The sequence below is a fragment of the Dryobates pubescens genome, chromosome 10 (assembly GCF_014839835.1).
Source record: "Dryobates pubescens isolate bDryPub1 chromosome 10, bDryPub1.pri, whole genome shotgun sequence".
Classification (NCBI taxonomy): domain Eukaryota; kingdom Metazoa; phylum Chordata; class Aves; order Piciformes; family Picidae; genus Dryobates; species Dryobates pubescens.
The window spans coordinates 28,236,517-28,260,249 of NC_071621.1; the positions used below are offsets into that span (position 1 = coordinate 28,236,517).

Here is a 23,733-nt window from a genome sequence, read left to right on the forward strand (position 1 = left end):
GTAAATGGGTGGTGGAAAAAAAAGTGAAAAAAAATTCCAGAACAGGATGGAATACACCATGCCATGAAAGATCATTTTAAGTGACTATAGAAAGAGTATAGATGAGTGTTTTAAATGAAAGGCTTAATTTTTGTGTGACCGATGCTGTGTGATGTGAGTTTCAGCCTCCGTGACAGTGTTGTAAGGCTGACTGATTTGCAGAGATATATTTGGGGAATGATTTGGGTAGAAAGAAATACAGGCAATGTCAATGGCATCTTGAGGTAGAATATGGATATCAAATAAATTATTCACTGTGGTGGGTGCTGAGTTGTCTGACTTAAAATAAACCTATAATGGAGAGAATTTCCCTTTTTTTCAGTCTTTGTTCCATCCCAGCTGAACTAGAAGTCACAGAAAGGAATAGTGAACACTAAGTCTGAAACACTACTTTGCCATATACCATGGCCTTTTCCTGATATTCTTGCTGTACAACTAAAGAAAACAGATGAAAGGAAAGCCCTTGGAGATAGGCTATTAACTTCAAAGGCTTCTTACAGAGTTATACTTGCAAGAATTTCATCTTAAGGCTGAATTTTGCTATATTCTTTTAGAAAGAAGATTTTCAGCTTTCATAAAAGAATTATATAGCGTTGACATGCTGGAGTTCAGTCTTGAAGCTGGAATGAAATATGGATGAACAGGATAATGAAGATTTTTTGGAAGGCATAGGTCTTTGCTGTAGGACCTGAAAGCACTTCCCAGTTTCTAGTTCCAGTTCTATCTGGAATCCTGCTAGGAGGAAACTTAAGAATCCACCTCCTTATGTATTTAAGTGCTTCCATGGAAATGGAAATGCTCTTGCAAATTCAGGCTGAGGAGTAGAGGAGTGGAACTCACTCCAAGAGAGAGACAAGGATGTACTCTGTGCCTTAAGAAACTATTTTCACATCTTCAAACCAACATTAATATACTAGAAGTCATTGATTTCGTTGTTAATGTAATCATAAGAATCCCTTAAACTTTGTATTCTCCAACAAATGCTGTTCTGAGCTGAGATTAATCTCTAAAATTGGAAAGGAAACTGACATACAGAATGTAGAAAGGCTTTTCACCAGTTCATCTGTCCATCTAGATCTCTGCTTTTCTGAAGGACTGTTTGATTTCCCAGAACTTGCCCTGTCCTACTTCTAAAATTTATCTGCCTCTGTGACCTTCCATCTTCAGTCTGTCCTTCTGTCTCTTCACATGGTCTGGTTGATTCTTTGTCTTCCATAGTTCTGAATCACAAACTGTACTATTTATAACTTAGGATAGTCATCTAGACTATCTTCATAGTCAGTAAATTATGGTTTTACAGGGTTAGTGTGAATTTTTTAGTGTGAGATTTGTCTTTTCCTGAAGGAGATACATAGCACAGGTCAGATGACTGCTGGAGTTCTGATTTCAGTTCATTATTTATAAAGAGAATTGAAACAGAATGCTTTAGGTTGGAAGGGAACTTTAAAGATCATCTAGTTCAAGCCCCTGCAGTGAGTAAGGAAATCTTTAAGTTGCTCAAAACCTCCTCCAACCTGACTCGAAATGTTTCTAGGGATGGGGCTTCTATCACCTCTCTGGGCAACCTGTTCCAGTGTTTTCACCACCCTTATTGTAAAGCAATTCTTCCTTGTATCTAGTCTAAATCTCCCCTCTTTACTATGAGAAACATTATCCCTTGTCTATTGCAACAGGCCCTGCTAAAAAGATCTTATCTTATAGGCCCTCTTTAAGTACTGAAAGACCACAATAAGGCTTTCCTGGAGCCTTCTCTTCTCCAGGCTGAACAATCCCAACTCATTCAGCCTGTAGATGTGCTCCAGCCCTCAGATTTTTGTGTCCTCCTTCTGGACCTGCTCCAACAGGTTCATGTCCTCCTTGTGCTTAGAGCTTCAGAGATGGACAGAGTACTCCAGGCTGAGTCTCAGCAGGGCAGGGTAGAGTGGCAAAATCACCTGCTTCAGCCTGCTGGCCATGCTTCTTTTATTGTAGACAAGGATGTGATTGGCTTTCAGGGCTGTGAGTGCACATTGTTGGCCTCATATTCAGGTTTTCTTCCCTGCTTGTGCCATGTACTTTTCATGTGCTTTATTTTTGCAGTTAATTAATCAGGTTTTACAGTTTAATGCCATGTTATGTAGTTTAATGCATAGAGGATATTTTGGTTGTGTAAAATGAAGTTTCACTGCATTTTAATTTCTCTCACACAATCAGCATCTACCCAAGATACTTCTTTCCTAATTTCATTGTTACTTGTTATATTGGTACTGGAATAACTGCCATCACTACTGAGCATGAGTATCGTGCTGTGTCTCAACCAGATCCCTTACAATACTGATTAATTCAAAACTTGACTTTCTGTGTTTTTTTGCAAATAGATACAATGATTGTCATCCAAAAAAACTATTTCTCAGTCCCACTGAAACAGTTAGTAACACGTTAAGAGTGACTGTAAGAGGCAATGGGGTGTTCAAGGGTCCTTAACATTAGTGCTGATTCTGTTCGTTGTTAGCTAAGAAGACAAATATTAACCAATATTCATCAAACAAAGAAATCCAGGTGGTGAATTTCCTGATGATCATTGCAGAATGACAAATAAAGGTTGGCATCCTGGCAGATGCTAATCTGCTAGGTGATCACCAAGGAAACTGTAGTGTTGCAGCTCCAATACAATGCAACTCGTGTCACTCAACTGATCTATAAAGTTATATAGAATGGAATGGAATGGGAAGGGATGGGATGGGATGGAATGGAATGGGATGGAATGGAATGGGATGGGATGGGATGGGATGGGATGGAATAGAATAGAATAGAATAGAATAGAATAGAATAGAATAGAATAGAATAGAATAGACCAGGTTGGAAGAGACCTTCAAGATCATCATGTCCAACCTATCATCCCAACACCACCTAATCAACTAAACCAATAGAATAGAATAGAATAGAATAGAATAGAATAGAATAGAATAGAATAGAATAGAATAGAATAGAATTAACCAGGTTGGAAGAGACCTTTGAGATCATCGAGCCCAACCTATCACCCAACACTATCTGATCAACTAAACCATGGCACCAAGCACCCCATCCAGTCTCTTCCTAAACACCTCCAGTGATGGTGACTCCACCACCTCCCTGGGCAGCCCATTCCAATGGCCAGTCACTCTTTCTGTAAATTATTTCTCCCTAACATCCAGCCTAAACCTCCCCTGGTGCAGCTTGAGACTGTGTCCTTTCCACAGAAGGAAAAAAAGCACTTTCCCCCCCAAAAAAGTTGTTCCTCTCCTCTCTCCTTCTCTCCTCAGGAATATAGGTCACAAATGGGAAAATCCCAAAATAAAACAGATGAATAATAATAAACCAATTGCCATTACTTTAGTATTTTCTTGGGCAGTTTGAGTATTACATCATGACAAGTTCCGAAAGTGTGGATGATTTTCAGCTTTAATTTTTCCTGTGTAATTTGTGTAGCAGACTTTTCTTGGAATGGAAAGATACAGTATAACCTGCTGCAGTATAACCTCAATTATCTGAATGTCAGGGGAGAGAGAAAACATTTGGATAATTGGAATTTCAGATAATTATCAATATGGCTAATAGATATAATGGAGAACACAAAGTTTGGGTTACAGTAGAAACTGCCATTAGCTAGTGCAGTATAATGGTTTGTGTTTGACATGGGTACTTGAAGAAGTACAAGAAGCCCCAGGAACTATTTATGAAATGTCAGGTGCATGTGGAAGACTTATTTCCAGCATTTTTATTTTGGGCTTTACACCCTAAAATAGAAGGATTATGTTCTTTGTCACTGTATTTGCTGAAACCTCTATTAAAATCTATTAAAATCTTCACTATCTGCAGAACTGTTTGGTTGTTCTTTAAAAAGCTTACAAAATTATTTTTATCTGAGTAAGTTCTTGTGGTCAGTAAGTTTCACAGGCTTCCCTCTTTCCTAATCCATGTGGAAGCTGATGTCATTTTTTCATCCCTTCTTATGGTGCACCGCTATGAATAGCTCCCCTGTGTCTCCTTGAGACACTGGGGGCTGCACTTAGATCTCTCCAAAGCCATCCAGGATGAGCTCCTCACAGGGCACCTCTTGGTGGTTCCCCACTGAACCAGTTTACCAATCTTTTGTCTTGTACTGAGGGGCACAAAAGTGGATGCAGGACCTAGCTGTAGTCCAACGTAGAGCGTGATGGCTGCTTCCTCCTGTCTCTGTTCATACAGCCTGAGCTATCATTTGCCATCTTTTCTCCCAGTTTCTGCTGGCCTATGTGCTGCTTGCTGCCCATCAGAACCCTCAGGGTCTTTTCTGCAGGGCAGCTCCTGGGCAGGGCAGGCATTTGGCCCTAGTCTGTATCAGTTCCAGGGAAATTCCTTCCTAGGGTTTTGGGCTTTGCACCGGGACAGGGCATATCCTTGTTGAATTTTATGAGTTTCCTGCTGGCCATTTCATCCCAGCAGTCCATGTTTGTATAATCATAAAATCATAGAATGCATTGTCTGGGTTGGAAGGGACCTCTCCATGCAATGATCAGGGACATCTTCCATTAGATCAGGTTGGAAGCCCTGCCCCACAGGAAATTGACTGGTGACCCCCAGTCTGGTATCAGCTGCATGCTTGAGAGCATGAATAATATTATGAGGAAAATAATCACAGATTTTGCCAGAAAAGACAGGTATTTTTTTTGGTACATATTATATGTTTAAAAGTTGTGACTGAATCAGTACACATCGCATGCACCTGGAACAATGTGTCTGTATTTAAGTAGGAGAGGGGAGGGGAAGGGAAACATGTATCACAATATCACAGTATCACCAAGGTTGGAAGAGACCTCAAAGATCATCAAGGCCAACCTGTCACCACAGACCTCATGACTAAACCATGGCACCAAGTGCCACATCCAATCCCCTCTTGAAAACCTCCAGGGATGGTGACTCCACCACCTCCCTGGGCAGCACATTCCAATGACAAATGACTGAGTGAAGAACTTTCTCCTCACCTTGAGCCTCAACTTCCCCTGGTGCAGCTTGTAGGAGAGGCAGGTATTTTAAGATGGAGAATAATGCTCTTTTGTGAAGGAAAAAACACACACCCAAACCAGGAAAGTAGGTTTCCTCAGAGAGAAAAGCTGAATGAGGAAGGAGAAGGATGTTAAACTCTGGTTAGCTAAACCATTACCTCTTTCCCTGCTGCTTATTTCTTCTTTTTTTCCCCCATTCTCAATTTCTTTAGGACAAAACATATCCTTACTGCTGCTGTTTGTTATTACTTCAGTGTTATAAAATGAAATTGTATAGACTGTCTCCCAGCAGTAGAAGAGTTTCAGGCTATTGACAGATTACTCAGAAGTGATAATAAACAGTTTAGTAATAAGATTCTCTTCAGCTAAATATAGCATATACATTTTATATATTGTGGCTGTAAACGGAGTGTGGAGTGTAGGGAAACTGTTTAATATTCCAAGCTTTTCCTGCCAACTTAAAATTACAAGGATTGTGAACACATACTTAAGCAGAAATAAATCTTTCTGGAACGTGTGAGATCACAGGCAAGATTCTATGCATGTGGAAATTCAGCTGAATTTGAAGACATCACAGAATCACATCTTGATTTCTTATTCTCCTTTTACAGAGGTACATGTAACGTGCCCAGAGAAGGGCAACAAGGCTGGTGAGAGGCCTCAAGCACAAACTCTACAAGGAGAGGCTGAGGGAGCTGGGATTGTTTAGCCTGGAGAAGAGGAGGCTCAGGGGAGACCTTATTGCTGCCTACAACTACCTGAAGGGTGATTGTAGCCAGGTGGGGGTTGGTCTCTTTTCCCAGGCAACCAGCACCAGAACAAGAGGGCACAGTCTCAAGCTGCACCAGGGGAGGTTTAGGCTCGAGGTGAGAAGAAAGTTCTTCACAGGGAGAGTCATTCGCCATTGGAATGTGCTGCCCAGGGCGTCGGTGGAGTCCCCATCCCTGGAGGTGTTCAAAAGGGGATTGGACATGGTTTAGACATGAGTTCTGTGGTGACAGGTTGGACTTGATGATCTTTGAGGTCTCTTCCAACCTTGGTGATTCTGTGATTCTGTGTGATTAAAATCTTTAAACTTGCTATGGCAAATTCCATTTGCAAAATGATGTTTCTCCCCATTACAGGAGTGTAACCCTGTGAAATGAAGTGTAACACTTCAGTTCCTTCATTACTTCTAGAAGTTCATATACATAATGACTGGTGCATATTCATGAATTCTTGAGGAAGAGTACAGAAGCTGGAATGTTGCTTCAATATATCCCCTTTGCCCTTCTATACAGCCACTGAATCAACACCCTGCCTTTATACCCAGGGTACATCATTCAGCTTCAAGTTCAGTTTCATAGTTAAGTAATAACAGCACAAGACAAGGTTTAGTTAATGATAATTAGAAGAGACCTGTTGGAGCTGCCTAGGAGACAGTTCATTAATCTCCGTTCTGTGGATGCATTGCAGTTGAAAAAAATTGTATTCTGTCTGCTGGGCTACCAGATTAATGTGCAAGTCATATTCCACCTAAAATCAATATGAATTAACAATGAGTGTCTGTAAGACAATTGAAGTAGAGCCCAACTTCTATAACAGGCATATGGTATCTAAAAGAACAAACAGAAGCTGGTTAGGCCACACCTTGAGTCCTGTGTCCAGTTCTGGGCCCCTCAGTTTAGGAAAGATGTTGAGCTGCTGGAACATGTCCAGAGGAGGGCAACGAAGCTGGTGAGGGGTTTGTAGCACAAGCCCTATGAGGAGAGGCTGAGGGAGCTGGGGTTGCTTAGCCTGGAGAAGAAGAGGCTCAGGGGAGACCTTATTGCCATCTACAACTACCTGAAGGGAGGTTGTAGCCAGGTGGGGGTTGGTCTCTTCTCCCAGGCAACCAGCACCAGAACAAGAGGGCACAGTCTCAAGCTGCACCAGGGAAGGTTTAGGCTGGATGTTAGGAAGAAATTCTTCATAGAAGGAGTGATTGGCCATTGGAATGGGCTGCCCAGGGAGGTGGTGGAGTCACCATCCCTGGAGGTGTTTAGGAGGAGACTGGATGGGGTGCTTGGTGCCATGGTTTAGTTGATTAGATGGTGTTGGATGATGGGTTGGACACAATGATCTTGAAGGTCTCTTCCAACCTGGTTAATTCTTTTCTATTCTATTCTATTCTATTCTATTCTATTCTATTCTATTCTATTCTATTCTATTCTATTCTATTCTATTCTATTCTATTCTATTCTATTCTATTCTATTCTAAAATGAATTCCCAATAGCAAAAGATATTTTTGTTTGTTTCCTGCTGCAAGTCTTGTGCATTGTCACTGCAGTATTCAGCAGTCTCAGGGTATCTACTAAGATGTGTCTTCTGAATTGCAGGGTACACACAACTACTTCAATTAATATGAGTCTAAATGTTTGATTTGGTGAGAGTCTGCCTTAAAAATCTTATGGACATTTCCATTGACTTGATATGGAATTATAGAAGGCTTTAGAAAATCTTTGTATAGAAGTGAAAGTAGCCACAATGTTTCCTGGCTTCTTTGTTTGTTAAGAATAAAACAAATACATCCTACATTTTTTATGGATTGGTCTGATTTTGAAACCTAAGATCAACCTCACTTCTCTGCTCTAAGTTTTAGATCCCAAATTAATGGAAGCTGGCTGCAGTCAGAGTAGATCAGTGAAAAGGGCTGAAGAGTAGTTAAGAGTAAGCTGTCAGCGGTCAGCTAGGACTGTTAAGACCAGTAAGAAGTTATTTTTTTTAACTGAGCAAAAATGCGATACATCTGAAGATAAATTTGTTAATCATATGCAAAAATGGCTGAAATATGTGAAACAGAATATATTCTGTTGGGTTTTTTTAACAGAATCAGGATAATGTATTCCAATCTTACAGCAAAATAGCTTTTCCTGCATATGTGTGTAGGAAAGATGTAAAAATCAAGTATATTAACTCTAATAGCCTCATTAGAAAGTCAAAACCCCAGAAGTAAGTTTGTCACATGGTAGATATTTCATTACTGTATATCATCATGTTGAAGAGCAACAAAACGATGGGAGTGCTGCTATTTTTAGCCATCTTGACTAGTGTCTTCCTTTTCTCTTAATCCTCTTGGTATTACTTGAATATTTATGGAGTATGTTGCTCTCTGGTGCCCACAGTGATTTCAGGATCTATCCAGCAGATAGAGTGAGATATAGGCAATGTGGTGTTTTTCTGCTCCAGTTCTTACTCCTCAACTGAGACAAGAGAAATGCCCTTCCTGCTTATGTGTGAGTGGCTGACTGACAGGCCCAGCCTGAAGTTCTGAAGTGTTATGTATTACTGACATTGCAGTTTCTATTTGAGTGTCCTCATATGACCTCTTGAGGTTCAAGTGCAAAGTCTTGCACTTGGGTCAGGATAATCCCTATTATTAAAAGAGACTAGGTGAATAGATTGAGAGCATTTCTGTGAGATGGACTTAGAGATATTGGTAGATGAAAAATTAGACATCAGCCAGCAATGTGTTTTTTGCAGCCCAGAAAGCCAACCATATTCTGGCCTACATAAAAAGAAATGTGACAAGCAGGTTGAGGGAGGTGATTCTGCCTCTCTGCTGTGGTGAGACTCCATGAGGATTACTCTGTTCGTTTTAGGAGTCCTCAGCACAGGAAAGACAGGGACCTGCTGGAGAGGGTCCAGAGGAGGGCCACAAAAATCATCAGAAGGGTGGAACACATTTCCTTTGAAGAAAGGCTGGGAATTGTGATAGTTAAGCCTGGAGACCATAAGCCTCCAGGAAGATGTTATTGTGGCCTTTCAGTGTATAAAGAGGACTTACAAAAAAGATGGAGAAAGACATTTCACTGAGGCCTGTAGTTACACAGCAAGGCTTAGTACTTATAAAGTGAGAGCAGATTTAGACTGGATATAAAGAATACATTCTTTATGATGAAGGTGATGCCCAGAGAAGTTGTGGATGCCCCATTCCTGGAAGTGTTCAAGATTGGGCTGGATGGGGCTTTGAGTAACCTGACAGAGTGAAAGGTGTCCCTTCCCATGGCAGGGTGATTGGATTAGGTGATCTTGAAGGTTCCCTTCCAACCCAACACATTCCGTGATCCTTTGTCTCCATATGAGAGGACCAAATCAAAGTGCCATGAGCAACCTGAATGATAAGAACTCCTGGAACTTTTTCTTTAGGAAAAAGAAGCTGGGGGAAAATACCACAGCTGGAAAATATGCAAGTCTGATTTTGAAGAAGGAATGAACCAATGTTAAAGTTTGATGGAGGTACACAGCATGTGAATTCCAGCTTAAATGCTTAGTTGGGTCACAAAATCATTAGACAAGCTTACCAGTACTCACAACATGCACTTCCAACTACCAAGTCAGTGTTAACAGTCCTGATCATTCCTCTGATTCTCCAGTATTACTATCAGAGGAACTTCACAGGGGCAAGCACAAGAATATCCTAAAAGGCTATTACTGTAATTTTTATTTTCAGAGTAAGATTAACATGAGGCATTAACATTTTTTTCCTGGTAGTACACAGATATGTACAGTGCAACCTGATGATGCTACTCTTATCCCAGGCAACCAGCACCAGAACAAGAGGACACAGTCTCAAGCTGCACCAGGGGAGGTTTAGGCTGGATGTTAGGAGGAAATTCTTCATAGAGAGAGTGACTGCCCACTGGAATGGGCTGCCCAGGGAGGTGGTGGAGTCATCATCATTGGAGGTGTTTAGAAGGAGACTTGATGGGGTGCTTGGTGCCATGGTTTAGTTGATTAGATGGTGTTGGATGATAGGTTGGACACAATGATCTTGAAGATCTCTTCCAACCTGGTCTATTCCATTCCATTCCATTCCATTCCATTCCATTCCATTCCATTCCATTCCATTCCATTCCATTCCATTCCATTCCATTCTATGCTATTCTATTTATTCTGCTCTATTCATTGAGTGGGTGCAATTTAGCTGTTAAACTTCCACAGCTGGGAAAATTTGCAAAGGGGAAGAAGCTAATAAAATATGTAGCTTTGCCTGAACATTGTGGGAACAGTGTATGGTCCCATATCTGTACTTTGCCACACCTGTGTAATGCAGCTGTCTTAAGTGCAGAATTTGTATTTAATTTTTAATTTGACATCATAGACACAGCTCTTTTTTTGTGGTAACCCAGTTATTTCTACTCACACTAATAATGTTCATCCACAGTTTTCAAGAATGGCTTTGTGAATTTCTGCTAGTACTTCTTTCTGACTTTTTTACCATCTACTTATTAGCCATCCAGGGTGTATTTTTAACATCTGATACCTATTCTCACCATACCTGTCTGTTTTCTTCCTCAGTTCCTACATTTTTCACCAGCCATATCCATAGGTTTGTCTTTGGAAAGATGACTTCTGAATTGCAGGGCGTCTCTGCTTCTTGTGGATGGTGATCCTGAGATGTGGCTAGGGTAAAATAGTCAGGCAGTCAGCAGTATTGATTGCTCCTACATGGTTTTTCTGTATACAAGTGCTATTAGGAGCTTCTGAAAGTGACAGGGGAGCTCTAAGGACTGTCTCAGTTCATGAGAAACCCTCAATTTCTTATATATACATCCTCCTGCACAATCAGGGGTAAAGGCTAAGGTGCCAAACTTGGCAGTGAGTTTGCAGCAGCTTCCACAGTTTTGATGGTGGGAAGTATTTGCTCAAACTGCTGCTCTAGATGCATGCTGTGGGTACCTTTACATATGATGCTTACTTTTGAGATACTGTTTCCAATTCTGTTTATCAGGACTGGAAATTAATCTGAGAAGGTTCAGGTCTATTAATATTAGTAGAATCCCTGCACAGAGGAGAATACAATGCTTATTCCTTGAATAGCTTCATGCTTAGTGCCTTGGGGCCCTGATCAAAAAAAGCAGCTGAATACAAGCCAGCAGTGTGCCTGGGTGGCCAAGAAGGCAAATGGCATCCTGGCTTGTATGCAGTGTGGCAAGTAGGACCAGGGATTGTCTCTTTGTGCTCTGTATTGGTGAGGCTATACCACAAATATTTTGTTCAGTTTTGGGCACCTCAATACAGATAAGAGAATAAGGTGCTAGAGCAGATCCAGAGAAGAGCAGCTAAGCTGTTGAAAGGCCTATAGAACAAGTCTCTTGAAGAGCAATTGAGGGAACTGTGGCTGTTTAGTGTGAAGAAAAGAAGGCTGAGGGGAGACCTTATCACTTTCTACAACTACCTAAAGGGAAGTTGTCAGGAAGTGGGTGTTGATCTCTTCTCCCAAGTAACTAATGATGGAACAGGAGATTGTCTAGATTGGCACCAGGGGAGGTTTAGGCTGGACATTAGGAAAACATTTTTCACCAAAAGGGTTGTCAACCATTGGATTAGGCTGCCCAGGGAGGAGTCTGAGCGATGATTCATGGCTGACCAAAAGCCATGAAGATGTGGTGCTTGGGGATATGGCTTAGTGGTGGACTTAGTAGAATACAGTTAATGGTTCTGCTTGATGATCTTGAAAGTCTTTTCCAACCTAAGTGATTCTACAATTCTATGCTTTCTTCTCACCCTAGTCCTTGCTGAAGCTTTTCTGGCATTCCTGTAGTGTTGTGGGCAGAGTGAAAGCCATATTAGTTATGTAGCAAAAGACAAACTAATCTTTGGGTGAGGGCTGAGTCTTCTTGGGCACATGTTGATGGATTGTGTGCAGAGCTTGTTGCAGATGCAATGTGCAAGCAGACTGCAAAACACAATGCTGTCAATAAAGATGCAGAACTTGAGGGGTTTGTTTCTCAGGCTGCCTTTATTTAGAGCCAGAGGGCTTCTGTAATTTCTTTTGCACCTGCTTCCTCCTGAGGGACAACTTTCTTTAAAGAAAATCAAGGATAAGAGAGAGGCAAGAACTCTTTGAAGAGACCAGAGGGATCAGTCTGGTGAATTTGATGCCTGAAGATAGGGAATTCACAGTCAGGAAGCCTGCATAGTAGAGAGAGGCAGCAATCCTTACCTGAAAATAACGGAGATAAGCACAGTCAAGTCTGTAGCATCTCTTTGTAAATTATCCCTGTACCAGGAAGAGCTGCCTGCTAATGAGAAGTTACAGACTCTTCACTGTGTTCTGTGGTGATGTTTTGCTTTTTCTAATTCTCTTCTTGATACCATTTTTCTAGCAGAGCAAATAATTACTATGAATTATAATCATGTTAACACTGTTCTTACTCAAAGAGCAAACTGAGGCAGGATAGTGTCAAACAAAGCAGCAAACAATTTCTAATTTAGGAAAATTGAGCTTTCTGTATTACTGCTGTGGGAAAATGTCATCTCTCCTCTGATGGCATACACTGTTCTAGATGTAGTGATCTTCTGTGGTTATAATGGTGATGAACTGCTATGCAATTGCATGTCAGGTTTTGACTGCACCTGCTTGCAAACTCAGGTAATTATGCTCCGTTGTTTAATTGCCTACTTTATGGATGTTTTGCTCGCATGTTTTAAGCAATGCTATTTGATTACAGATAAGTAATGGTGAGGTTGACTTCTTATTACCATACTTTAATATTTGATTGTCTGATTGCTGCAGGTGGAGACAATAGGTGATGCGTACTGTGTGGCAGCAGGGCTCCATAAGAAAAGTCTTAGTCATGCTAAAGCCATTGCCCTGATGGCACTGAAGATGATGGAGCTTTCAGAAGAGGTTCTTACTCCAGATGGGAGCCCTATTAAGGTAACCCTTTTGCTCTTTATTCTCTAGCTAGTCAGTGATACATGGACCTGATTAATTCTGCTACATTACATCGATGTATCACAGTCTTTTCTACGGACATGCATTTCACTGGTTCCCATCAACAATCATGTCTTACTTCGGTAAGCACAGTAGACCACACAGACTAGCTCTCTCCTTATTTTGTGTACTAATGCCTATTTGTGGCTGGAGGCCATTAGATGAGGCAGTCCTGGAGCCCTTTTTCTAGTTCAGTTTAGTGTGAGAAGAAAATGATGCACTCAATCCAGGACTGCCCCATGCTACAAAACAGAATATGTGATGGGACTGGGGAAATTCAGAAACAGACTCCTGATCTGAACTTCAGCACTGGCAGAGAGGCTGTCGTAGAATTCTGTGACAACAATGGGCCACATGCCGCTTTCCTAAACAGTCATTGACCTATATGAAAGAATGTGTAGGCTGTCTACTCTTTTTTCAGCGTTAATGTGCTTCCTTCCCACGCTACTCCAGTTCCTTTGCCTGGATCAGTACATGAGGTAACAGGAGGTGGAGAACCACATATCCTTTTGTACCATTTTAAAGTTCTACTGCTGTTCCGCTTCTCTTGGTCTTATACCAACCTTGTAGCTGCTGGCATTTGGAACTGGTAATGTTTAGGCAGGAGATGGAGATTCAGCATTAAATAAACCCCACCATGGAGATACATACGTGCCTTTCTTTTTCAAGGGTCAAATTACACATTGTTCTCATTATGTACTTGCTCCTGTTTCTGGTTAAATTGTTCTTCCCATGATACAGACCTTTTGTTTTCAAAGAAAATGGGGACATTATGTAGGACAATTATTCAACACTCTCTAAAACCTTTAACAAAAGCCATATGTAGCTGGATGAGAAGTCTGGACAGACTGGGCAGACTTCTCATGGGATGATTTACATCATGGTTGAAATACACTCTGTAAATTGCACTTCCTTATGTTTATTAAAAATAAGATCTGAAGCCAGTTTCCCCAAAATTGAAAGGCTTTTGAAAGTTTAAAACATGACAGTAAGGAAGTAAGATTTTAAAAAATCTAGTCTGGAATGTTGCTGTGATGCTCCTTAAGCAACAAAAATTGCATACTCATGAGTTCCAGCTCTTCTCTACCAGTGTTAGCTCATATATTGAATGTGGCCAGAGAAGGGCAACAAAGCTGGTGAGGGGTTTGGAACACAAGCCCTGTGAGGAGAGGCTGAGAGAGTTGGGGTTGCTTAGCCTGGAGAAGAAGAGGCTCAGGGGAGACCTTATTGCCATCTACAATTATCTGAAGGGAGGTTGTAGCCAGGTGGGAATTGGTCTCTTCTCCCAGGCAACCAGCACCAGAACAAGAGGACACAGCCTCAAGCTGTGCCAGGGGAGGTTTAGGCTGGATGTTAGGAAGAAGTTCTTCAGAGAAAGAGTGATTTGCCATTGGAATGTGCTGCCCAGGGAGGTGGTGGAGTCACCATCACTGGAGGTGTTTAGGAAGAGACTGGATGGGGTGCTTGGTTGCATGGTTTAGTTGATTAGATAGTGTTGGATGATAGGTCTTTTCCAACCTGGTTAATTCAATTCAATTCAATTCAATTCAATTCAATTCAATTCTATTCTATTCTATTCTATTCTATTCTATTCTATTCTATTCTATTCTATTCCTTGAACTATTTATGTATCATGAATCAAGAGATATTTAATCCAAATTAATTGTTCCACTCAGAAAGAAGAGTGGATACAAAGCAACCAAAGTAGATACACCATGAAATGAAGCATCACAGTATCCAAATGAGAATATGTTGAATTCTGAGTGCTGTGGGCTTTAAAAAGAATTTATTTGATTTTTGAAAAGTGTCCATATATTGAAAAGAGTAACTTTGTGGGAAAAAAGTAAATATTCTTGGACTCTGGATCTTGTAGAACATGTTTTGAAAGTTTCTTGTGGCCATTCATCACATTGAGAATCAGCATTAAGTATACCAGTCTTTCAATTTTGATATCAGGCTGTTTCACACAAGCGGTAATGTAATCCTATTTAATTTTCTGGATTGTTTGAGGATTTCTCTATTTCTCCAATTACTATAGCTAGTTAATAGATTCTATCTACACTATCACAGGCTGGGAGAGCTGTCTTCCGTCTTTTCACTTTCTTTTGAGTGATTAGTGGAATCCTAGAGAAATTTTGAAGGTGTGTGTTTTGCTCTGGGAGTCACAGTTTCAGAGAATCATAGAAGCAATAAGGTTGGAAAAGACCTCAGAGATCATCAAGTCCAACCTATCACCCAACACCTCATGACTAACTAAACCATGGCTTCAAGTGTCACGTCCAATCCCTTTTTGAACACCTCCAGGGATGGGGACTTCACCCCACCCCGGGAAGCCCATTCCAATGGCCAATTACTCCTGTGATGAACTTTCTCCTCACCTCGAGCCTAAACCTCCCCTGGTGCAGCTTGAAACTGTGTCCTCTTGTTCTGGTGCTGGTTGCCTGGGAGAAGAGACCAACCCCCACCTGTCTACAACCTCCCTTCAGGTAGTTGTAGAGAGCAATAAGATCTCCTCCGAGCCTCCTCTTCTCCAGGCTAAACACCCCCAGCTCCATCAGCCTCTCCTCATAGGGCTTGTGCTCAAGACCTCTCACCAGCTTTGTTGCCCTTCTCTGGAGTTCAGGACTCATTTCATTACTGCTTATTATTTTTCAGAAAATTCCTCATGGTTTCAGTGGCAGCATCAGAAAACCTGTTAAATACATAACCTGGTAAATTGTGTTTAGAAAACCTTCCCTTTCAAATTGACATCCTAGCTTGATTTTAAATATATTAAGGCTAGTATTCCTCTCATATGGATATCTACCCTGTAAAACTACAGAAATAAGGACTTTTGGAGAAGCCTCCTTTAATTTCTCCTAGTTTAGGTGTCTAGGATGAGATGAATCATATCCTAAAAATGTGTCCTTTCTGAGTTATCTGTAAGGCAGAAGTCTATGGACGTAACCTAAATGTGACTGTTTAAACTCTAAGCTTCTACACTCTGTCAGATGAGTCCTCCTACAAATAGCAAAGAACATGCAGTTTTTCTTAATGGTTATGTCAGTGATTGTTGTGGTTAAAAACTGCCTTGCTGCATATGAAGCAGTACTGTTTGTGTCCCACTCTGGAGTCCTCAACAAGAAGGAGAACATGGAACTGTTAGACCGGGTCCAGAGGAGGTCCACAAAAATTATCAGAGAGCTGAAGCACCTTTCCTTTGAAGACATGCTGAGAGAGTGGGTGTTATTCAGCTTAGAGAAGAAGAGGCTCTGGAAAGTCCTTATAGCAGCCTTCCAGTATTTGGAGAGGGGTTACAGGATAGCTGGAGAAGGACTTTTCACAAAGGCATGTAGTCATAGCATGAGAACTAATGGCTTCAAACTGGAAGAAGCTGGTTTTAGATTAGACATTAGGAAGAAATTCTTCCCCATGAAGATGGTAAGGCACAGAAACAGGTTTTCCAGAGGTGCCCCATCCCTGGAAACATGCAAGGTCAAGTTAGACAGCATTCTGAGAAACCTGATCTAGTTAAAGATGTCCATGCTCACTAAAGTTGGTGGGATTGGACTAGGTGACCTTTAAAGGTCCCTTCCAACCTAAGGCATTCTATGATTCAATTGTCTTCATAATATATAAACTGAAATGGGAACTCTAGCAGTCATTCTAGATTCTAACTGAAGTTCAAGGAACATCTAGGTGCATGTAACAGTTGCTATGAACTCAACTCAGAACCATTAGTAAGGAGACTTAACTGCATTTTATGGTTACATTTTCTGCATTTTAGAGACACATTTTACAGTTAAGCTTCGCTATTAGAATATTTAAATATTCATTAACATTAGATGCAAAGTACACAGTGTAGGCTATAAGACATTTATAAGTGGCCTGACTTCTAAACAGTGAATTAAATTGTAGTGTAATGTGGTTACTTGGAGATGGTCCTGTTGATAGGGATAGGAAAGCAAGTACAGTATTTTGACCTTAATTCTTATTCATGATTCATGCTAACAAGCACGTAATCACATTTCTTTAGTCCTTGACAGGTGTGTTGAGTGTAGAATGCTGACATAATGTAGTTTTGTATTGAGTATTTGGACATTTGAGTATTGATATTGGATATTTGAAAAGAACTTGAAATCAGAGGGCAGTTTTCCTCATGCCCAGCATTTGATATCTTTGGCAGCTTTCATGAGTTGCTGTGATTGAATTCTGACTTTATTTTTCAGGATCACCTAGTAGCTATTTTGAAAAAGTAAGACAGCTACTTCACTAAATCCAAAACAATTTCTCAAAAAATAATCCCTAAAAATAAGATATCTTCTGATCTTGAGGAGTAAACAAATGTTCTGGTTTCTTCACCTCCCTGCCCACCCTTCCCTCCCCCCCCCTCCCAAAAAAAAAGCCCCAAACAGCCTGGGTGATAAACTTTGATTAAATAGAAAGAAATAATTCTCAGCCATTTGGAATAGAATAGAATAGAATAGAATAGAATAGAATAGAATAGAATAGAATAGAATAGAATTAACCAGGTTGGAAGAGACCTTTGAGATAATCGAGTCCAACACTATCCAACACTATCCAACTAAACCATTTCATATAATACATGACACCACAGTTACTTGAAGTTCAATTTCTGTTAGTTGTCTAACAATTACAGCATAGTTATTCTGTTCTGATTGTGTTTTCTAGTAAGAAGCAAAATCACAGAATCACAGAAAATTAGGGGCTGGAAGGGATCTCAAAAGATATCTAGTCCAAGTCCCCTGCCAGAGCAGGATCACCTAAAGTCTCCTTGGTGTTTTCAGGGGATTTCTTTTCCAGCAACATATTTCTTGCTTAAGGTTTCTGATGTCAGCACTGGAAACTGAGTCCAGAAGTTATTTCCCAGGTTTGTGGGGCATGACTGATACCATGCATATTTAAGAGGTTAATTACTTAGGGGGCAACATGTTTTTAGTCAGAGTCATCATGAATCTGATTGAGTTGTCCTGGTTGCAGAGATTTCAACTCTAGGGAAATCTAACTGCAGTTAGGAAATTTGGTGCTTTTCATCTGATGATTACTCAGTGAGATATGTCTAACTTTATGATTACAGTTTATGGAATATATGTGTTTTGCAAACTAATTTTGTTGTCATCTCAGGACTGAATCCAACAGAATGCAAATACTTGTTTTTCATGCTGCTCGAAAAGGTCATCCCTGTGACGGCAGCAGGTAAATGAAATTGCACTTAAGAGTCTCATAAATTTAGGAAGGAAAGGTAAATGAAGGAATGAAAAAAATAAGGATATGGTAAAAAATAGGGTAGGAGAAAAACAGGACAAGATTTTCACTTATAAAGTGCATTAGCAGACAATCAGTTTCAGTTTGTTATCTATGTTATGATTTGAAAGTATTTATTGCAGTGATCCCTAAAGCACCTTGGTTGTACAACCATGTATGTTTTATGAAGAATCTGTCCCTCAGAGCCATGCTCGTGTGTCCAGTAAGCAATGATGGACCTCAGGATGGTGACAAAGGTGTATGAAGCAGGTTTGGTTTATATCCAGATCATGCTCCCCAGCCCCTGAGTCAGAGCTCACAGCATGCTGGTGAGAGCACCATGGTGTGCAGCTGGCAGCTACTCAGGCATTTGACACTTCCAGCAGAGCCAAAAGCAGCAGAAATGCATAAGCAGAATGGAGACCTGCGCGCCTTATCCCGGCGTGAATAGCCTGTGGTTTGCAGGCTAATGAAAAAATGTTTTGCAGACAGGGAGAGATTATAGTAACCTCCACAAGTCCTATCATCAGTGTTGAAACATAGTCTGCTCTTTTCAAAAGAAATATTTGTAGCAGAAAGTGAGCTCATCATTCTCCTGTGAGTGATGGAGAAGGTTTCAGGTCCCTGTAAGATTGTTTCTTTAAAACTCAGTTCTATTTGAGTCAAAATCCCATTACTTTAGCATGAGCTAAGGCCTTAGTACAAAAGAAAGGCTTTTGGACACTGCATGCAGGATTGGATATACATTTTTGTCCTATCAGTGATACAGTTTTTACTTGAGAAACACTTAAGTTCTGTTCTGTACAACTAATTGCATGTAGTGCCCTATGACTGTAGTTTGAAAATATTGATTTAAACTTGCCTCCTACATTTAAGTGAGTGCTATCTGAATTTAGGATATGCTTCATATTTTGCTACATTTTTTTTAGCTGAAGTAGAAATACATTAATTTTAATAGCTAAAGATAATGTTGCAACAACAATTCTCAAGAGCCTTGACCTTTAGAGATAAAGGTCATAATGCAGATCTCATTTGATGTAATAAAATCCACAGGAAATCATTGGTGGCATCACTTTTTATCATGCTTCAAATCTTACCTAATTAATTAATGTGCAGGGTACATTGCAAAGAAGCAGAAAGGCTGCCTTCTCAGTTTAGTGTGAAAAGGTTTGCTCTGGCAAAACATACCTTATTTTGGCTAATGAGATGACCCAAGAAGTTACTCTCAAAGGTGATCTGCTTATTGTTAACCTGTATGAGGGTGGTCCTTATAGGGTTGCAAAGGGATACAGAACTGGGAACACAGTAGATTTGTTGTGTCCAGGTGTTCCTGTCTAATACATAAATACTGAGCTACACCAGAGTAATTCAAAGCATGCTTAAATTATGTTCCTCTACAGCAAAGAAATGTCAGGTATCTTTGAAATGACATTTTACAATGGAATGAGAATTAGGCCTGCAAATACTATAAATGCAAATGGAGGCAAATACCTACCCTCACATTTCTGTTTGCTCAACTGCTAATGACTAGTTCAGGAAATAATCTAGAGTAGTACAGAATATTTCTAGCTGATTTTGGCTTTAATTTGATTTATTTGTGAAGTAGCTAGGACCTGTGTTTGCAAACCACATAGTCTGGTCCTTGGCTCAGTTGTTTCTTTATCATAAAGACAGAGAGCTTGATGAATTTAAAGTTTCTGAATTTCAGATGTGTGTTGCCAAACCTGTTCTATAGTACAAGCTATAGTATTAGTAAGCATATATATATATAGTATGAGCTGCACTCAGTGTAGTCTGGTATTAGCACTATCAACACAGAAGCTGGTCTTTTATCTATCAGCTAGAGAAAGAACAGCGTGGCAGAGGGACCATTTCATGTGAAAGGTGGGATTAACTTCATCTAATTTCAAACACTAGCAATGTGAACAGCTACATTTAAACTTCTTAGTCCCTCTTTAAAGAGAGCAAAGCTATTTTAGTCTACATTCATCTGATATTCTTTCAGTGCCTACTTTATAATGGAACATTTGAATGGCTATTTGTCAGAAAAATCCTGCTTCAAGGGTGAATAAGCTAATGAGGCCTCAGAAGGATGGTCAAACTCACTGAAAGGAGATGGGCTGAAATACATGTTCAGATCTTTGGTCAGTCAGAGCATTTCTATTTGAATTTTAGATGTTATTTAGACTTTCTATATTTTAGCTTCCCATGTATAGGTGACAATGTTTTACAAGTAGAAACATTTCTGTAGCATGTGTAAGCTGTGTGGTTTTGTAGCCAGGAAGCTACATTACTTTCTTTCTATTTAAACACATGTGATCATGATGACTGGAACAATGAGTTTGATAAACCTCTGATCTCTGCTTGCCAAGTGGTTAGTTTTAATAAGCATGAACTCTGCATCATGGCTAAGGATACAGAAGAGAAAAAAGGGCTCTGTGGATTGTAGTGGCTCATATCCACAGTGAGAGTGACAGACTTTTCTGAATAACATGGAAACAGGTAATGAATTTCAGTGTGCATAGCATCCTCTGCCAGCTCACTAAGTATTCCCCTTTGCATTACCGTAGTATGGCACTTGTGCCCAGAACATAAGTAGAGTGAAAGTGCCAACATTTGCTTGAACATACACTTTTTTAAAGACTAAATGTAAGGGCCATTCCCAAATATAGAATGAGGGAGAGTAGTTTAGCAAGCGTTGTCTCTGTAATCCTTTTCAGTGTTTCTTGCCTTGCTTTTAATTCAAAGCGACGTGCTCATTTTATAGCAATTTGGTGGTTCATCTTTATGTAAGCAGTAGAACATTGTCTGGTTTGTTTTAAATTGTGAGAGGCTGACTGCTGATGCAGGCATCCTCATCAGCCCTGTGTGAAAGCTGCTGCATTACAGCAGTGCTCCTTGCTCCATCTGTCTCCTAGCAACTTTGCCTTGTACCTAATGTCTACATCAGACTCTGGGAGGTATATAATATCATATCCTATTTCAGGATGTGTATCTGAAAAATAGAAATTTCCTTCTCTTATCCAAAAAAGAAAATAACAAAATATCAGAAACAGTCCCAGAAAGGAAAGAACTTGCATTAAGAGACTTTTTTTTTTTTTTTGCTAAAAATGACCAGTCAGGCAGTGCAAGAGTTCTTAGTTTCACAGGCTTACCGACATTAGGGCAGCACAGCACCTTTGGGGTGCATTCAGAGCCGCACAAATCAGGAGGGAGCTTGGCACTTTTCCTTGAGAGCATGTTTGTGAGATGGTGAGCCAAAGTCAGCTGTGGTGATAGTTCCCTGGGCTTGAGGAAAGTTCATGGTGCCATACCTCAGTTTGGCTCAGTGCCTTTGGAAATGTGGAATGAGAAAGGCTGATCTGTATTGAAGCACGTCTCCCCGGGCAGCTGAGAAATTGCAAGTTCTGTAGCGCTGCCGCAGGGGAATACTCACTTTCCTCCACCCTTCAGTGTTTTTCACTAGAGTGCTTCCTTTTGTCTGATCTTACTAATTATCGTTTGCTTTTAAAAAGCAAAACCACATGCATTATTTGCAACATTAATAGTTTTGAGGAGACTTCATATCCAGTCATATGTTACACCCACTGTGTGACAGTGTTACTGCTCATGTCTTGCAATAACAAGGGTTACTGGGGTTTGATGTGACTGAAGGGTGCATTGCAGCAGCTTTTTGGAAAGGGTTGGTCTGAAAAATTAGATTGGTGTATATTCTTCTGAAGAAGGAAGCTTTCCAAAGGTTTGGCTGTTCTTTCAGGGGACATGTATGTCTTATTTTAATCAGGTACTTGAATAAAGTCTGCGGTAGGTGATAAAGGTGAATTTTCAAAGCTATGAGTGCTTGATCCTGCACAATGTAAGGGTCAGCCTGCTGTGCAGGACAGAGCCATAGTATCAAGATTGCTCACCCAATCTAAGCCCAGCTCGAGATAATGAGAAGGTTATGGAGATATTATGTCTTTGATTGCTGGGATTAAGAGATCTGAAAGATGAGCAGAGAGCTAGTTAGTATTGTGAGGATTGCTGAGAAGAGGTTTTGTCTTTGGACTTGCATAAGCACCTATCTATATTTGTCTCCATTACAAAGATAAAGGATACCTTATGGACTTTTTGATTGTTCGTTAGTTCACAGTGACTATATATTCACAACTCTTTGTGACTCACAGTATTTAGATATAGCTGAGCATAGAAACATCTCTGTAATTCATCATAAATCCTGTTCTCTAAGGTAGACAAAATTGTACTATCATGACCTTATCTAGCTCATTACTTTGTCCAAGTGTCTCACAGTTAGCAGACAATTTCATTTCCTTCTCCAGGTGATATAGGTACAGGCACAGGGAAAACCAGCAAGGGTTTCAAGTTTTTTTCTTCCTGCATGGTATTTGTGGCCACAGGATGTGCAGCTGGATTGTGGGGTTGGGGTTAAAATCAGGATGTGACATTTCTCACTGGTCTGATTCTCACGGTTCAGCAGTTGTTCCAGACACAAATACCTCCAAGTAATACTCCAGATGTCTGTCTAGTAGTAGAGCTCATTGAGAATTCCCATGGAAAAGACTTCTTGGCTGAGAACACTGAATGATTAAAACCAAAAACTTCCATGAGGTCTTCCAACATTCTCATCAGGCAAGTTTACCAGATTTTGGTAAATTTCTGATCAGAGAGAAACTTGCTCCAGAACAGTAAGTAGATTAATTGCTAGGATAAACCCGTGGGGAAAAAAAGTCCAATTTTAGGGTAAAAGTAGAATAAAGCATTGAAGTTGTCCTTCATGGAAAGAAATCCTACATCCTGTACCGGTCAGTGGAGAACTTCCATGCTGAATCTGAGATTTTTTGGGGGTTTATTACTGTCATTAAGTCTTTATTCAGACAAAAAGTCTATTTTTTATCCAGTAAAGAGTATGCCCATCTATGCCATGAGCAGCCAGCTTCTCCAAAATCATATCAAAGTCAAGGTAGACAATATCCACAGCCTTTCCCTCATCCACTAAGTGGGTGACCATGTTGTAGAAGGACATCAGGTTAGTCAAGCAGGACCTGCCTTTGATAAATCCACTCTGACTGGGCCTGATCACTTGGTTGTCTTGTCTGTACTGCATGATGCCACCCAAGATGATCTGCTCCATAACGTTCCCTGGAGCTAAGGTTAGGCTGATAGGTCTGTAGTTCCCTGGATCCTCCTTCTGTTGCTTCTTGTAGATGGGTGTCACATTTGTTAATTTCCAGTCAAGTGAGACCTCCCCCAGTTATTCAGGACTGCTGATAAATGATGGAAAGTCACTTTGTGAACACTTCCTCCAGCAGCCTTCAAGGCACTCCCTTGAGTGGATCTCACCAGCCCCATAGACATGTGTGCCTCTGTAGGTCATTGGCCATTTCCCCTTGGACTATGGGGGGCTTTATTCTGCTCCTCATCCCTGTTATTCAGTTCAGGGCACAGTTTCCTGGAGAGCAACTGGTGTTACTATTAAAGATTGCAGAAAGAAGTCATTCAGTACCTCAGCCTTTTCCTCATCCTTGGTCACTATGTTTCCCTCTCATCCAGTAGTAATTCTCCTTATCCCTCTTTTTCTTTTATATGTCCTAGATTTCTGTTCTCTCCTTTTGCTCATTGTGTCCTCCTGACACATAAAAATGAAAAGTTAGGTTTCTGCTATCAACTACAAGGCTATTTTTCTTACCTCCTGCAATGGAGATGGA

At 40.5% G+C, this 23,733-nt stretch overlaps 1 protein-coding gene across 2 annotated transcripts in view; it reads left to right on the plus strand.

The window, feature by feature from the left end:
* Positions 1-23,733, plus strand: part of GUCY1A2 (guanylate cyclase 1 soluble subunit alpha 2) — a 155,553-nt gene that overhangs the window by 91,180 nt on the left and 40,640 nt on the right. For both annotated transcript variants that reach the window (XM_054164504.1, XM_054164505.1), the window contains exon 6: positions 12,584-12,727. In XM_054164504.1, coding sequence (XP_054020479.1) covers positions 12,584-12,727 — 144 coding nt within the window. The remainder of the gene's footprint in view (positions 1-12,583; positions 12,728-23,733) is intronic.